The following is a 17,373-nucleotide window of genomic DNA, read 5'->3' as shown; positions in this document are numbered from 1 at the left end:
TTGTTAACAGAAACCTAGCCTTTTTTTTCTGTTACTAACAGATACCTAGCCTACACGTTATTACCTAACAAAAGAAAGATCAATATAATCAAGAGCCGAAATAAAGCTACAAGGATCACAAATAGTTGCAACTAAATAAGAGCCACCAGAGAAGGCTTCTTCCACTATTGGTAAAGTCGAAGACAAGGAAACAGACTAAAACCACATATCAGTGGTCGAAGGCATGACTCAACGGGAACCAATAGCCTCCGTTAAAATCAGAGATAAAACATAGGAAGGATACAACGTCGTAATCATTGTTGAATGTATGAGGTATTTTTGAGAAAAAAATGAGAATTTATATTTCAAAGATACAATAATGCAAAAGAAACAAAGAAATTATGTCATTCGATCGACCCGCATAAACCGTCATTATTTATAAAATAAAATAAAGATTAATTATAACAGCATGGAACGCTAGAGATTGCAATTATCATACATGTAACTCATAGTAGTTTTAGACAACCAGAAACGTCGATATAATGTCATCAAATGTATATTTCACAGCGCGATAAGTCAAAAAGTAATTTCATCTTCTGCTCTTACATATAGGTATTGATAATATATACCCTATCTAGTTTTTCTTTTTGATAAACCAAAAGTTTGGGAGATAAATTCTTGGCAAAGTATTTTCCACCTTTAAAGTCTAGCAAGTTACAAAGAGATATCATGAGTTTTTCTCAAATAGAGCAAGAGTTCTTATTTGGGGCTTTAAAGAGATCTCTGAAGACACTCAGACGATACCCGGCCTCGCCATAGGTTTTCTATATGGTAGCTAGTTTAGATCTCCTATGGTGACCTTCCTCATCAAAATAGAGTCAGTATTGATATTGATGTTGGATGCGGATGGTTCATTTTGAAGAAGTCTTCAACTAAGGTCATGTCATTATTCAAGATATGGCCTCCATCACATATCAAGCAATCATAGCTTACATATACACTTTCTGAATAAGCTTGCAGGCATTTACCTGAAGGTATGAAAAACGATAGAAAGTGGGGGTTTGAATAACGTTTTCAGATTAAAACTTTTCCCACTTGAGATTTTAACAAATCTCTCGAGTTCAGAATGTAAAGTGCTAAGATAAGAGTTGAGGAAAGCACACAATGATTTTATCCTGGTTCACTTGATAAATTCCTCAAGCTAATCCAGTCCACCCGTTAAGGTGATTTCTTCCTTCTTAGAATGAAGGCAATCCACTAATCAGAGTTTGTTACAACTGCACTTGCAACCTGCAAGGTGACTAACAATACAATGACTTAGCTATCACTAAGATTCACTCTCTTAGTCTTCTCAAGGATCCTGACCAACCTTGGTCCCTTAAGGCAGAAACAAACTAACTGTTTGAAGGTTTGAGTTTACAAAGAAATGCTTCTCAGAAAGCTAAAGTAAACACAATGAAATTCGTTGAAGAAAGATTGCTAAGAGAATGTTTGAATATTGATTGAGCTTGAACAAAGTTTCTTAGGCGACATCTTTCATCTTCAGCCTCTTTATATACTCCAAGGATTAGGGTTTGGACGTTTGCATGGAATGCTACCGTTGGAGGACAAATATGTAACTTGCAGATTCTACTATGGCTGAACTTGTTAGGTAAGGTCGTCAGGAATTTTACAGTTCCTTTTGTACTTGGATAGCGACTTGACCTTTAACCTAGATGACTTCTGATCAGAGCGACACTTCATGTTGGAACTTGTGAAGCATGGTGATCAGAGTCAGAGGAATGCTACCGTTGGATCCTCTGACCTTCGTATCCTCTGCATCTAGACCTTCGTATCCTCTGACCTTCCAGCCCTCATCTTCTTTTTCCTTTGTGCGTGTGAAATCATAGAGAGGAAAAGAATCTAATTCATTTTGATTCTTTAATACACACCATTTCTTGTACTACTACATTAAACACACAAAAGGGATTTTGTGACTAAGAAAATCTGGTTCTAGAGTATTTAGAATTTCGGTTTCATCGATCAAGAGTTGATAGCAAAGGTTGGTCTCGGTGTGGATACACATGTAGAATCTTCATACATTTGAAGAAAAACTTTCAAGTTTCAAGGACTACAACCGGGTACGCATTTATTTGCATTTTTCAGATGACATATATAATTTTAATTTTGAACACTGTTTAGAAATGATCATTTTTAGCGCCTCTGACAACACATCTTTGGACACTTCCTCTTTCATGTGCTTCAGTTGAAGTTTCTCTTCTTCAAGGGTAGCCATTTGAGCATCAATCTTAATTTCCCGTTGAACAATCCCCTCCAATTTAGCCTTTATATCAGAAATTCTACGAGCATCAATAAGAAGTTTGTTGCACAGAGCAACCGGATCATCATTAACTAGAACAATGATTTCTTCCCTGGAAGGAGACCCAACAAAAGATTTAGAAACCTGAGTTCTCTTAAAATATGGCATATCCTCATCATCATGGCTAAGTGAGTCTGCTTTTCTTTTCCTCACAGTTTCTTTAGAAGCACTTCCTTTGTCCTTCTTCTTCTTCTACTCCTTTTTTATTCTTTGTTAAAAAGGATGAGAGTTCCGCAGTAATTCTCTCAGAAAAGTTATAGATGTAGTCATGCCTAATGTGGTCATAGCGCGGTGCAATCTTTGTTATTCCGTCATCCTCTTTCAGTTTTCTCGTTACTTCTTCCCATTTGTTACATTTACCCTCTAGCTCCTCTTTGTGGATGCTTCTCTTTGCTTTTATTAAAGCAAAAGATTCTTCCTTAGTAAAGTAATCTGACTCTGTCAATCAAGTAAGGAGTAAAGCTATAAAGGCCGAAAGAATTTTCAACGAAACACAAAGTATCAGGGATATAGATTTAACAAACACACACATTCACGAGAGGAAGAAAGAAAAGAACAATTGCAAATGAAACTTTGGATCTGAATACTCAATTGAATAAGATTTTAAGCCAATTAGAAATTATTGTTAACCGGAAATCATGCATGGTAATTGGTCAATTGAATCAGATTTTAAGCCAATTAGAAATTGTTATTAACTGGAAATCATGCATGGTAATTGGTCAAAAATGTAATTTGGAAAACAAATCAATAAAGGATATGTGTTCGTATATTTCGGCTTCATATTGGATATGATTTCTTATCACAAAGTCCAACAAAGGTATATCGCAAAGGAGTAAAGCTATAAAGGCGGAAAGAATTTTCAACGAAACACAAGAATCAGATTTTAAGTCAATTAGAAATTGTTGTTGACCGGAAATCATACTTGATATTTGGTCAAAAATGTCATTTGGAAAACAAATGGATATGTGAGTTCGCATATTTCGGCTTCCTACTGGATATGATTTCTCATCACAAAGATCTATTTAAATAGAGAAACCTAGCCTACACGTTTAAAAATAACATACTAAAACCACGTATTAGTGGTCGAAGGCATGACTCAACGAGAACCAATAGCCTCCGTTAAAATCAGAGATAAAACATAGGAAGGATACAACGTCGTAATCATTGTTGAACGTATGAGGTATTTTTGAGAAAAAAATGAGAATTTATATTTCAAAGATACAATAATGCAAAAGAAACAAAGAAATTATTTCATTAGATCGACCCGCATAAACCGTCATTATTTATAAAATAAAATAAAGATTAATTATAACAGCATGGAATGCTAGAGATTGCAATTATCATACATGTAACTCATAGTAGTTTTAGACAACCAGAAACGTCGATATAATGTCATCAAATGTATATTTCACAGCGCGATAAGTCAAAAAGTAATTTAATTTCATCTTCTGCTCTTACATATAGGTATTGATAATATATACCCTATCTAGTTTTTCTTTTTGATAAACCAAAAGTTTGGGAGATAAATTTTTGGCAAAGTATTTTCCACCTTTAAAGTCTAGCAAGTTACAAAGAGATATCATGAGTTTTTCTCAAATAGAGCAAGAGTTCTTATTTGGGGCTTTAAAGAGATCTCTGAAGACACTCAGACGATACCCGGCCTCGCCATAGGTTTTCTATATGGCAGCTAGTTTAGATCTCCTATGGTGACCTTCCTCATCAAAATAGAGTCAGTATTGATATTGATGTTGGATGCGGATGGTTCATTTTGAAGAAGTCTTCAACTAAGGTCATGTCATTATTCAAGATATGACCTCCAACACATATCAAGCAATCATAGCTTACATATACACTTTCTGAATAAGCCTGCATGGCAAAAAAAAAAAGCATTGGAAAGATCATTGAAGCCCTTCCAAGGAGGAAGAGCGTATGGGGAAATGGAAGAAAATAGGGGTTAGGGTTTTCTGTTTTTTTATAATTTAGAAAAGGACTCCTTTGTTATTATTTAAATTCGTAGGTTCGTTCTGCAATTAAATTATTTAAGAAAATCAGAATTATGATAAATGAGGTGGATAAATAAAGATACATGTTATAATATAATTGACACACTTGTACATGGGTGATTTAACCCAATTTTTATCATGGGTTATTTAGACAACCACGTGTTTGGTAAGTGGGAAGAGAGAGTTAGAGGAGAGAAAAAGTGGTGTCTTATTGGAGAGAGATGGGTTGGTCCCTGATTTTTTATTTTTTTTTCCTGATGTTTTGCACTTTACTAGCGGTTTGGGACCTCCAGAAGTAATATTAGACCGCCAGAAAAGTATTTAATATAATAGATTAATATTTTTATTCACAAATGCACTTTACTGGCGGTTTATGACCGCCAGTAATTGCCTTCTGACCGCTAGAAATGTTTTTATATTAGAAATATTCATTGTTAAATACAAAAGTAAAACTCTCTCCTCTCCATCTCTCTTCTCTTTTTATCATACTAAACAACATCTAAATATACTCTATTTCTCACATATTTCTCTCTACTCAAATTCTCTCTTCTCTACTATCTCTTCTCTATCTCTCTCTACTCTACCAAACATAGTGTTAAGGGTCTGATAATATAAAAGTACTTCATATTTAAATTATAAAATACTAGCGTTTTTACCCCGTGCGTTGCACGACGAATATTGTTCTTTGAATAAGCAAAGAACATTGAGTGTACCCATCTTGGTCAAGTTCACAATAGTTATCATTTTCTGCTTTGTACCATCTTTCTCAAACTCTTGTTCTCCACTTGCTTCAAAGAGAATTCTAATTACATCTGGTCAAAGACAAATAAAAATGTAAGGAAAAAATTAAGAACTATTGTTCAAAAAATCAAAAGGCTACAGAAGGGTTTATACCTATAAGGAATGACGTATCAATGTCCTTATACATTATGTCATAAAGTGGAACGAAAGAGTATGGGATTAAGTTGATAGCCTTGTTAGGAACCAATCGTACAGAAGTGTGAATATCAAAGTTGATATTGAATGGATGCGAGGTTGGACGAAAATCACGACCGCTTTCACCAACACCAAGGAATGAAATCTAATATACACGTCCTTTACTTAGCAAAGACTAAAATCGATAAATCAGAGTCTTCCTAACTGAAGCATGAATCTTACAACCTTGGAATTTTAAAAGTAAAAAAGATAAGAGATTTACCAACCATAAAAAATGATATTAAAACAGGGTGAGTAATTAAAAAAATGATATACCTTGTCATCCATAAAAATCATGCCCATAGAAAAAGGGAGCTTCGAACCATATAAGCTCGGACTTAGCCATAAACGATTGACTTTTGCAACAATAGTCCGGTTCTCTTTGGAGGCATCGATTTTGGCGAGATCGTCAATTCTGGCAGCCATCAGTACAAATGTTAATTTCAAGATATAAAGTGCTCGAAAATAGATGGAATGACATGTCATATTTGATGTTCCATTTGGCTAAAAATTATCTATAGACATATGATTTGTCATATTTGATATTTGATTGTTTCCAAGTTCAAATAATTTTTAAAAACTCGCCTAAAATTTTGCTAAATATTTGACTGGAAAAAATGAAATAATTCCTACATTAAAATTTAATTAATTGTTTTAAATGAAGTTTTTTAAAAGAAAACGAATTTCACTTTTATTCCATATAGCATTTATTATATCTTTTATGAGTTCACTACAAATTACTATAATTAAGTTGTTTATGTAAGGAAATTGAATGAAATTAAAAATTAATTTTGAATAGTAATTTCCTTAAATATATAGCTAATGAATTTAATAAGTAATTAATTATTTAAAACATTTTTTTTTTCATTTTAAAAAAGGAAATTATTTCAAAACATATTTGCACTGATTCACGTCATTAATTAATTTACATAAGGAAATTGAAGGAATTAATGAATTAATTTCGAATATAATTTCCTAAAATAAATAATCAATGAATTAAAATTTAATTAATTATTTTACATTGGGTTTTTTAAAAAACATTATAGCAATAATTAACTGGAAAAACGAAATAATTATTGCATTAAAATGTAATTAATTGTTTTAAATAGGTTTTTAAAAAGAAAACGAAGACAACTTTTATTCCATATAGCATTTATTAGATCTTTTATGAGTTGACTACAAATTACTATAGTTAAGTTGTTTATGTAAGGAAATTGAAGGAAACTAAAAATTAATTTTAAACAGTAATTTCCTTAAATAGATAGCTTTTGAATTTAATAAGTAATTAATTTTTTAAAATATTTTTTTCCATTCTAAAAATGGAAATTATTTTAAATCAAAGAAAAGGTGATTCATGTCATTAATTTATTTACATAAGGAATTTGAAGAAATTAATGAATTAATTTCGAATATTAATTTCCTAAAATAAATAATCAATGAATTAAAATTTAATTAATTATTTTACATGGGTTTTAAAAAAACGATTATATCAATAATTGACTGGAAAAACGAAAAATTACTGCATTAAAATGTAATTAATTGTTTTAAATGAGGTTTTTAAAAAAAAGAAAATGAATATAGTTTTTATTCCATGTAGCATTTATTAGAGTTTTTATGAGTTGACTACAAATTACTATAGTTAAGTTGTTTATGTCAGAAAAGTGAAGGAAACTAAAAATTAATTTCGAATTGTAATTTTCTCAAATAGATAGCTTTTGAATTTAGTAAGTAATTTAAAAAAAAAATTCATTCTAAAAATGGACATTATTTTAAATCAAAGAAATGATGCAAAACCATCACCTTTATTCATTGATTTTCCACACACTGAAATTATGTATTTTAAGAATATATGTCGTTGATGCTCTGAAATGATGGAAACTAATATAAAATGTTTGTAAGTATATAAAATTACACAACATCAATATATATCTTGCATTTCAAAACAGAGACTCGTTCATTAAAATTATAAACACAGGTAGGATGAAAGATTTGAATCCATCTAAAATAATAACATATAATCATAAAAGAAGCAATTGTAAATATAAACTGTAATTTATTAATAAACCTTGAAAACTAATATGCAAAACATAAATTCAAACACTTTCTGTTTCCTGGTATCGAAAACAAAAATAAATGTCAAAACTTACTTGAAATGTAGAAAGGAGTAGCAAAAGAGAGATGGTTTATCATCAATCTTTATTCTTGTTCTACTTGGATAACAAATATGAGAACCATGAACGGAAAGCTTATTTCTCCTCCTTAACAAATCTTTATTATTGTTCTACTTGGATAACAAATTTATCATCACTTTCTATTCATCATATCTTCTCCTTCTTGACAACTTTCAAAAGCTTATTTCTCCTCCTTAACAACTTTCATTACATTTTGTTGGCAATCATTAACTACAATTGAAAAAGACAACAACTGAGTATTAGTTAATTGAACCAAATCAAATGTAACAGGTCAATTGAATAGAAAATGTGAAAACATACCTTTTGATATGAGAAGGTTGAAACTTCATACTTGCAGAAAAAGGATGGCAAAAACACATTTTGAGTATGTGATGAAATCAGCAATAAGAATGTTGATTTATAGGAAATGATTTTGAAAATCACATTTAATGGGGACAACTAAACCAAATTATAGGAAAATCAATGCAATTAATAAATTTGTGAGAATTGATGTGGCTGTGACACTTGTCAGTCAGTGAGGGTGGGATGAGAGTGCATCTTGGAATGCCACGTGTCTAATTCTTTTGGATAACGTTGTTCTTTTATAAAGTATATAGATTATATAAGTAGAGAAATAATTTTAGATAATAGAAACTGATAATATAAAAGTAGTCTATATTTACCACTAATAAATCAATATTTATAAATGAGTAGTATATTTCACTGTTAGTGAATAATAATAAAAATATTATTGTATTATTAAAATTAATATTTTATAATTATGAATTAATATTATCATAAATTATATAAATATAAGTATTGAAATGGTTGAATTTAGGGTTAGGGTACTAAAAAAATCAAAAACTGTATCCTATCTAGTGAGGATAATTACATTCCAGCTCCCCTCAAGATAAATTTTATCTTGCCCTACTGATGCAACAAACAACAAATTAGATCATGATATGATTACACCACATATCATATATGTTTATCTTATTCATCAAACATGCCCTTATGTGGCTTCTATTGTTTGTTGTTTTCATTCTACCAGGTAGCTACATTATGGTTGTTTTACCATTTTCATTTTCGGGGCTTGGTTTTGTTTTGTCTATGGGGGCTCTTATTGAAGATTGTGGGTTGTTATGAAGGATGACATATACGGTGGTGCAATATTGGGTCTTTTCCATTTATGGGTTCGATATAGGTAGGTGGTCCAATTTTGAATGTGCTATGATTTGGTAACTGACTTATAGGTAGGGATGACAACGAGTCGGGTCGGGCTCGGGTTTTCCTAACTCAAACCCAAACTCTAATATTAAACCCAAACCGGTCGGGTTTTGGGTTTAACCAAACCTGTTATAGTCTCAAATTCATGTCCTAACCTAAATTGATGTATAGATTTCTTTTGCAAAACAAAATGCAACTTGTATTATTTTGTTGTGAAAATACCTTTTATTTCTTTTTTGCCAAAAAATATGATACCTTAATGTTCAAATATGATCAAATTGTTAACAAATTAAGTTGTTAACATGATATGTAAGAGTAGTTTTGCAATTTCATATTTATTGTTCGGGTGCGGGTTTCACCAATATCAAACCCAAACTTAATCATATCGGGTTTTACCCGTAAATTTTGGTTCGGAATCGGGTTCCGTTGTCATCCCTACTGATAGGTATAAGTTCAAGTTTCCATTTTTTCACCTCCAACGCTTAAACTTCCTGAACACAAATTTAGTTCCGAAATTCAAGTTCTGAAAGCGGAAAAAAATTGACGTCTTATGATGTAGAGAAAACTAAAAATCAACGAATAAATCGAAAAGAATAAAGAATAATTTAAGAAAAAATGAATGTATAAGGTGTGTAAATAGTAGTTTTATTGAAGGGTATGCACATTTTATTTAATGATACTTCGAATTATAAAAGCTGAAATAAATTGTGTGTTATTAGTAATTTTGAATGTGCAAAGAGCAACCTCTTAAAAAGTTTGCTTCTCTATTTCTTTCTTTATCCCTTCAAACGCAAATAAGTGGAGAGAAATAAATATTTTCGCATTGCTCCGATATACTTGAAAATGAGACGGTTCAGTATTCTTTTTTTTTTTTTGGTCAAAGGTGATTGGAATAAATACCCAAAGGGTTACCCAGCGGCACTTACATCATGTGAGAATAAATCTCAAGGAGCATTATGCAATGCACATACATAAGAAAATAAAGCACAGGCATGCCTACTCAAATTAACAAGCTGAAACATCCAGCGAAAGCATGATGCAAAACCCTAAAGGTCATACAAAAGATCCTTAAAACCCAAACATTAACAGATAATCAATTGACTTCTAAGCGACAATTAAAATCTATTCTTCATTTTTACGCGGCGCTTCCATAAGCAAAACAACCGACTTTGCCGGAGTTGCAAAACATGCAGCTATTAGTGAAGCTCAAATCAAGGCTTCAACAACACAAAATGGGGTCAATCTTGTAGATCTGAGAATCTGGGGAGAAACAGGAAACTTTTGAAGATTCCAAAACACCCGCAGCAAAGCTGCAATACTGAGAACGAAGAGAGAGATGGAGGGGTAAGATTGGAAGCAGCAGCGGTGAGAACGGCAGCAGCGGCGAGACTCATCGGCTTAGACGGTTGCAGAATGGCGGCTCTGGTGTTCACGGAGCGGACGAGACGGATGCAGGAGGGCAGATTTGACGGTCATGGAAGCAAGAGGGGGATGACGTGGTGGCAGGCATGTGACAAGGGCCGGCGAGGAGGAAACACGATGGCAGGCATGTGAAAAGGGCGAGCGATGATAAAGGCAGTGGTGGGTGGAGCCGGTGGCCACGCCGCAGCAGGTGGCACGGTGGTCAGTGTTGGTAGCAGCAGGGGCATGGTGGACGAAGAAAAGGGCAAACAACACACAGAGAAAAAAGAAAAACCCACTTATTTGGGTAGGAGATCCACCTAGAGTGGAAGGAAAACCCACCTATTGTGGGAGAAGGCATCAACCAAGCAGAAGAAAAGGTCTCCCTAGAGGAGAAGGGGATCCCCCCATGAGGGAGGAGACCCCCCAAAGGGGGTGGCGGCTGCTCTTAGGGTTGTGCCCTAGCAGAGCAAAATTTTTGACAGACTCCCGGTGGTGTGTGCCTGTGTAAGAACGGTTCAGTATTCTTTGATAGACTAAAAATAACATAATTGCAAATTTTAAGGATTTATTGCAAAAGAAATCATAACAAATCAAAGCAAAAAACATGGAACCTTTCATTTTTGAGTAGATAACAAGACATTTCCAAAATGTTTTCTAGTGTCGGCATATGTTGACTCAGTTGATAAAAATGACTCATTTTCCTGAGAAGATTGTGTTCCATTCCCGCTACTGATATGAAAATTGCGTTGGTGAGTGGCCTGTAATTACACCCGTAAGCAACCCATGGTCCCGAGGGAAGCCTTAACCTGTGGTAGTGATCGGAGTCGAACTAAAAAAACGTTTTTTTCTTTTTGTTTTTCTCTTTATTTTACTGTCACGCCCACATTGCTTAAAGCAGAAGCTAGCGTCAACGCTTTCAAAAGTATTCACATTGCTGAGAATAGTATCCTGGAGATGTTCCAGCACAATAAATCCAGTCACTGTGAGTCACAGCTTTACATGAAAGTGCAAAACAAATACTAAGGGGGCATGTATATAAAATTCACCTCTGCACTTAAATTATCAAATTGATCCTTGTCATCAGAATTTCTCAAAACTCTTCTGTCATTATTGGAGATTGTTTGATCTGAAGACAATTTAGTTTTAGCTCCAACAAAAAAAATTATTCGACGGGGACCTGTAGGCTGAATCAGTGTGTATGGTTTCCATTACAGAGCCAAAGTTTGTTACGGGTACCTAGAAAAAAGTGATATAACAAGAACCCACAATTTCAATCAAACAAAATACATTGTACAGAAAGTATACACTAGAAATTTGGAGCTTGATTTATAAAAGAAGTCACTATATATCATCATAGGAGTCCAATTTGCACATGAAGCAATGTCAGTGTCACACTCACAAACAGAGTCCGGTAATGGCAATTTGTGTAAAGCCACTAATCTGATTATATGCAAGATACCGCTACTCAAATAAAGAAAAATATATTCTTCACCAGCTACACAATGAATAAGTTTTCAAAAAGAAAAAGATTCAAATTATGCCCATAACTTTGTTACCTCCTCCAAATGGCGCTGGTGAGGTCCATTCTATACTATGCAGTTGACATCAACAAATTTGGATTATATGAATTGAAAAGACTGCAAACAAAACACAAAAAAACCCAGAATAAACAATCTAGCCTTCAAAAGAATAAGATACTCCATTGCTTGACATGCTGCAAATATAAATTTAATATTGTGTACTTCAGCTGCTCTTCTCTATTAACTAATCTTAATCTAACTAAAGTTTTTATTTTCTCTAACAATAAATGCAGTTTGACTAAATATAAAATACTAATGAAATCAAGAGGAATAACCAGACCAGAAATGCTATATATTACGAACAAAATTTTAACTAAAACTGAAGCTTACCTGTCTTCCTATAATTTTATGTTTGAAAAAGATACAAAGACAAGTTGCTACAATATAGGAAAGGTAACCAATCAAATGAATTCGCTTGCCTTTATTTCCAATTCTTTTTGTAACAAGTATTTCCATACACTGAATCACTGTGATGAGTAAAAGTTGAGGAACAAGGGAGAATTTTATTGAGGAATATTCCATGGTAAAAAGAAATGAAAATGTGAACACAAACTTCACGAGGTGCTCAGTTGCTCGAGCTTGGGCATGGAGGTTCCTGCTAAGAAGGATTTGAACAATGTCAGAGCAAGTTTTGGTCTGTGCAGAGGAACTTCGTGGCCTGCACCCCTTACAGTTACAAACGTTAGTCCAGCATATTCTTGTGTCCATCCTCCTACCTCCTCATCATCATACCATGGACGCCAGGGGCTCACAGTTGGAAGCTTGAGAGCATCTATGCTATAGCGAGTAGATGTTACTGGGATTACTGCATCAGTATTACCACTGACATAACATATAGGACAGAAAATGTAAGTTATGTTAGTAGGCAAAAATTGTCAGAGATCCATAACACATCAATTATAACACCAGCTAAATTAATGCAAGACTTGAAAGAATAGACCTAAAAGTAAATACATGAGATGATTACATAACAATAAGGTAATCAACTGACCACATGTCATGTAAGTATTTTGTGATGATCAATCGTTTGATCAACTAAGGAACCTATAAGCAAATACTAAAAATAAGAAGTAAAATCAAGAAGTTTATAATTTGGGATAAATCTTGATTTGCATTTTTTTCCCTGATTGTAAGTCATTAGCAAACTGTCTTTGTGCCAGATCATTACTGCAAGTTAATTTGTCATTACTGGCTATAATTACTTTTATGCAAAGTATATAGGACAGTAGATGGATGAGTAAACAGATATGCAAGGATGTCTATATATTAGAAAATGAGAATAACCTGAAAACCCATATCCGCAGTCCCGAATGAATAAGTTCTTGAAAAACATTGAGCACGGTTCTTGGAGAATCCTTCCAGTGGGTATTTATCACTTCACTGTAATGAATAAGTGGATTCTAATCTCGGTAAATTTGGTGAAGGAAATGAAACACATGCAAACATGGAGAGAAATAGAAGGAAGTAGAATAAAGCACATTAGGCTAGGCCTGCAATCTCCAAATATGCTACCAATTATCAAAATATTCAAATGATTTAGATGTAAGGATTCTTGAATTCTTAGTTTCAAAATCAAAAGGAGAATTTTAAAGACAGTAGAAACTGAGTGTTAAAATGTTTTTTATTTTTACTAATAAAATAGACCAGAATGATAAACCTCATTTCATTTGTTGTTTGACCTTTTCCAGCAATGAATTAAGAATGTATCTCAATAGCCATACTTTCAAGTGTTTCTATAATGCGCATTACCTGCAGGTCTCCCATTTAGCAGGCTTATGATTTGGATCCACATGAAGAATCCTTTGGACCTCAGGTAGATTGAAGTATATAGTGGAGTGCTTCTCTGTGCAAGGATCATACCCAGCACCGAGTCTGCCAAATCTCTGTTTCATGACATAACAAATCAATAAGGATCTGCACAATAAATATCTCATAATTCAGACACATTGTAGCATGCCGAAAAATTCTTATCATTTGAAATATGTTCACAATCTATATTTTTGGGTTTAACTTCGAATTTAAACCAAAAACTAATGAATGTCTTGTGATAAACATAGTCAGACACAATAGGATATAGAGGAAGTTTGAAACAGAACATTGGCTTCAACAGAAAACAACTATAGGCTATTTATAGCATTCACTCACAGTACCATATGTTTTGGAAAATATATACATATACTGCACCATGAGACATAAGAAAATCATCAACAGGCAGCAATGTTGGGGTGCTTAAGACCATAAGAAATTGAATTCAATGCCTAGATAAGAAAGCTGTAGAGCTGTACAAGAAAATGTCCACTCACATGCTTTCTTTTCACTGTCTGATTTGACTGGCTAGCATTAGCATGGCAAGCAGGAGTAAAGATACTGTATGGATCTATATTCCCAAGTTCTTTATTAGCAATTTCAGTAATTTTTTCACATGAATGTGATGGGTGTATGAATGACTGAGAATCACATAGCAGGTTCAAGAGCTTGTATGTTTCATCTGAAATCATACCACTTGACCACATGAACTGGTACAAGCCCAGTTGATCATGGTAATCATCTAACAGGGCATTTCCCACCTGCAGCAAAGATATATTGATTAAAATATTTATGACAAGAAGCATTAACCAAGGAATTACTTTTTTCCAAAAAAGCAATCAGTAGATTCAGTACCATGTAACCTTTCAGATTTATAGCATTTTCTTTACAAGCTGTGTTGTGCTTCACAATAACTTGGCTAAGTTGAGGAACATAATGCCCTGAAACCAAGGATTAAAGATTGACCAATACAATTAGAACATTACAAATCCTACGTAAAGTAAATGAACCAGATTACCAGAATGAGAGTTCTCATCTCACTAATTTTGTTTACCTGCATAGCTCTCACCGGTGATAAAGAAGTCTCTCCCTTTATACTGGGGAAAACGCTCAAACCACTTCAATAGAAATATCAGAGAGTCCTCAGCTGCACATAAAATTTTATTAATTCTACTGGCATGTGCATATGTGTGTAACGAGAATAGAAGGATGCTAACTGGTAAAAGTGTTACCTGTCTTCCTATCGCCATGGTTTAGCAAGTCAGATGAAGTATTTGAATAGGAAAATCCAACTCCAGCAGGAGCGTCGACAAAAAGAATGTTGGCAACTACAAAAAGCGCAAATGGTTAGACAAAATTGCATTTATGAAGCTTATTTCTTCATTAATTTTTCATTTCTGCAGTTCTGCTCATAAAAACCAGTACATGATAAGCATAAGTAAGATTCCTTTTGCAGTTATTTCAATAGAAAGGACAACTTCTTGACAGTTTCTATTTGAGGACATGTTATATACTGAGCAGCTTACGATAATATAAACACGACATAGACATTAAAGAATGTGAAAACAATATGGCAGTAGGCATAGGTTCACCCTTATCATTCTCAGATAAGCATTAAAAGCTGTGGAGTACAATATGTGCAGTAGGCATATATTCACAGATGTAGTTATCAAATAAGCATTGAAAACTCTAGAGGAAGACATAGGACAGTTAGAAATTTAACTATCAATGGAGATGGGGGTGAAAAAGCTCAAATTCACAAGGATTAAACATAGTGAGGAGCAGACAAGTGGAAACAGTAACACCAATAGACCTAATATTTTAGAATCTGGGTCACAATATGGTGTTCAAATTCTGGGTTTCCTTGGTTAATTCATTGTATCTAAGTGTGTGTTTGGTTTGTCGTTATGTCAAATTGCTAACGTAATTTCACACATCTCAAGGTTTCAACAGAAAAGCTAGAATTTAACAGGTTGACTTAACATGAATTGGAGACGGAGGATTTTTGCCACGTGAGCACGTGGATCCACGTTGAGTTCAACGAAAATACAAACACATTAAGTGTGTGTTTGGTTTCAAATCTGGAGAGGCCAAACGTGGATCTAGAAATCCAAAAGCAACTATTTCTTGCTTCTGCAAACGTGGATCGGGGCCAAACGTGGATCTGCAGAAGTTTTCCAAACACACACTAAATCTCGAAGATGTTCCCCCTGTTGGGGGAACCATTCACAGAAATTGAAAAAATAAAAAAATTTGACCAGCTTGTAAGTTGTCACTCACCTTGATTCCAAGCATAAGGATTGAGATAAAGGGTCTTGCCATCTGGCTTTATATGAAAAGGGCCAATTTCTTCTGCCTCCCCATAAGCAATGGACGAACATCCAGGTCCTGAAATAGCCCACCAAGAATTTTTGTTACATTCCAATCCCAATAGTAAGTAGTAACAGAGCCTGATCATCACAAGTTACAGGAGCAACAAGTTATGTCCTTATTCCAATCCAACAACTATCACAAGCAAACATGACTAAAATTTCAAAATTGAGCTAAAAAACAATTAGTGAAGATTACTACTAGTAGTAGAGTTTAAGGTTAAATCAATCAACCTCCATTTAGCCATAAAACAAGGGGTTTGGATTGAGGATCTTGATCAGCCTCCATGAACCAGTAGAAGAGTGCTCTCCCAGCTTTGTCATTGACCGTGATGTAGCCAGAATAGTGTGCAAAGCTGGTGTTGAAGTTTTGACCAGGGAGCCTACCAACCTTATCATGGTGTTGCTGAACAAATGGGTCTGATGATGTTGCAAAATTGATGCATAGGAAAAGGGTGGCAACTATGGCTATGGCCAAAATTTGAGACCGCTCAGATTGGGCCATTTGCCAAAATCACAAGCTTCTGCTTCAATGGTTGTTGCCTGCTTGCTTGGAGATATATACTCCCTCCATTCCTATTTATAAGTCCATTTTACTCAATTCTCTTAAATTAAGAAAAGTAGTTACAAGCAATAAATTTGTAAAAGAATTTATTCACTTACCTAGATTACCCTTATTTAATTTCTTATAAATTTTTCTTTATTTCAAAATCTCATTGTCTCTTTCATATTAAATATGAGGATAGTTTTGGATAAAAATAATTAATGCTCAATTGATATTGTAAATGGACTTATATTTAAAAAGAAGAAAAACACTTAAAATGACTTTATAATAAGGAACGCAGGGAAGTAGTAGATTATACGCTTCCACGTGCATTGTACACATAGGTTTTATATAAACTACTATTATGGAAAATGATTGAGACATGCAATTCCAAAAAATGGAAAAAATATGTTAATTATGCTGTTGGTCCTATAAATATGGTAATGTTTGAGTTTAGTACTCGCTAGAGTAAAGTTGCGTATGTATCCTACAATTATTGAAAAGTTTGGATTTATTCCTAACCTGAATGATGTTTTTTTTTTTTTTAGGTAAGCAAATTTGTATTAAAAGTGAGTACAAGGGGTACTCAACCCATAATACATCAAGGACCAAAACGAAACCAAAAACAAAGAAAAACCAGCATAAACCAGCTAGTAATAACAGCCCACCAAACCATAAAAAACAATAAAACCCCTCCAACATAACAGAACTAACCAAAGACCAGCTGAATCAATACAGCAAGGCAATACACCCTTCAAAAAGCCAATCAAATGCATGTACATGAAGACTCAAAAGAGCCTGTATCGCGCAAAGCTCTAGGACCCAAGAATGCAGTGTAGGGGGTTAGAAAACCAAGCTGCAGAAGAATAACAAAACCCTTTACAGTTTGCCTTATTCCACTGCCAGGACCAGCGCTTTATTAACTCAAGACCAGTTCCCACACTTGGTGTGCCTCC

General features: G+C 33.9%; 1 protein-coding gene and 1 long non-coding RNA gene across 3 annotated transcripts; both read right to left on the bottom strand.

The window, feature by feature from the left end:
* Positions 1-9,601: 9,601 nt before the first annotated feature.
* On the bottom strand, positions 9,602-11,761 carry LOC130726102 (uncharacterized). Of its 2 annotated transcripts, none has more exons than XR_009014711.1 (3): positions 11,675-11,761; positions 10,730-11,354; positions 9,602-10,618 (listed from the first exon to the last, which is right to left on the bottom strand). It is a non-coding gene; the product is annotated as an uncharacterized LOC130726102 (long non-coding RNA). The 2 variants fall into 2 exon arrangements; XR_009014710.1 differs by lacking the exon at positions 9,602-10,618 and having other exon boundaries at positions 11,008-11,066; positions 11,165-11,354.
* A 338-nt stretch (positions 11,762-12,099) lies between these two features.
* Positions 12,100-16,430, bottom strand: LOC130726099 (serine carboxypeptidase II-2). Its single transcript, XM_057577326.1, has 9 exons — positions 16,108-16,430; positions 15,785-15,892; positions 14,737-14,832; positions 14,559-14,651; positions 14,360-14,445; positions 14,002-14,265; positions 13,448-13,581; positions 12,983-13,078; positions 12,100-12,520 (listed from the first exon to the last, which is right to left on the bottom strand). Exons 1-9 carry the CDS (start codon positions 16,376-16,378, stop codon positions 12,253-12,255), a joined length of 1,416 nt encoding a protein of 471 aa, XP_057433309.1. The 5' UTR covers positions 16,379-16,430; the 3' UTR covers positions 12,100-12,252.
* Positions 16,431-17,373: the final 943 nt, after the last annotated feature.

The sequence above is a fragment of the Lotus japonicus genome, chromosome 6 (genome assembly GCF_012489685.1).
Source record: "Lotus japonicus ecotype B-129 chromosome 6, LjGifu_v1.2".
NCBI lineage: Eukaryota > Viridiplantae > Streptophyta > Magnoliopsida > Fabales > Fabaceae > Lotus > Lotus japonicus.
This window is presented reverse-complemented; position numbering and strand designations above follow the sequence as displayed.

Excerpts from the sequence above, each read along its gene's own strand:
- LOC130726099 (XM_057577326.1), bottom strand. The coding sequence starts at position 16,378 with ATGGCCCAATCTGAGCGGTCTCAAATTTTGGCCATAGCCATAGTTGCC. Across the intron at positions 14,266-14,359 it reads TAAATCTGAAAGGTTACATG|GTGGGAAATGCCCTGTTAGA; the intron begins GTACTGAATCTA and ends TCTTTGCTGCAG. Across the intron at positions 13,079-13,447 it reads GCTAAATGGGAGACCTGCAG|TGAAGTGATAAATACCCACT; the intron begins GTAATGCGCATT and ends TATTCATTACAG.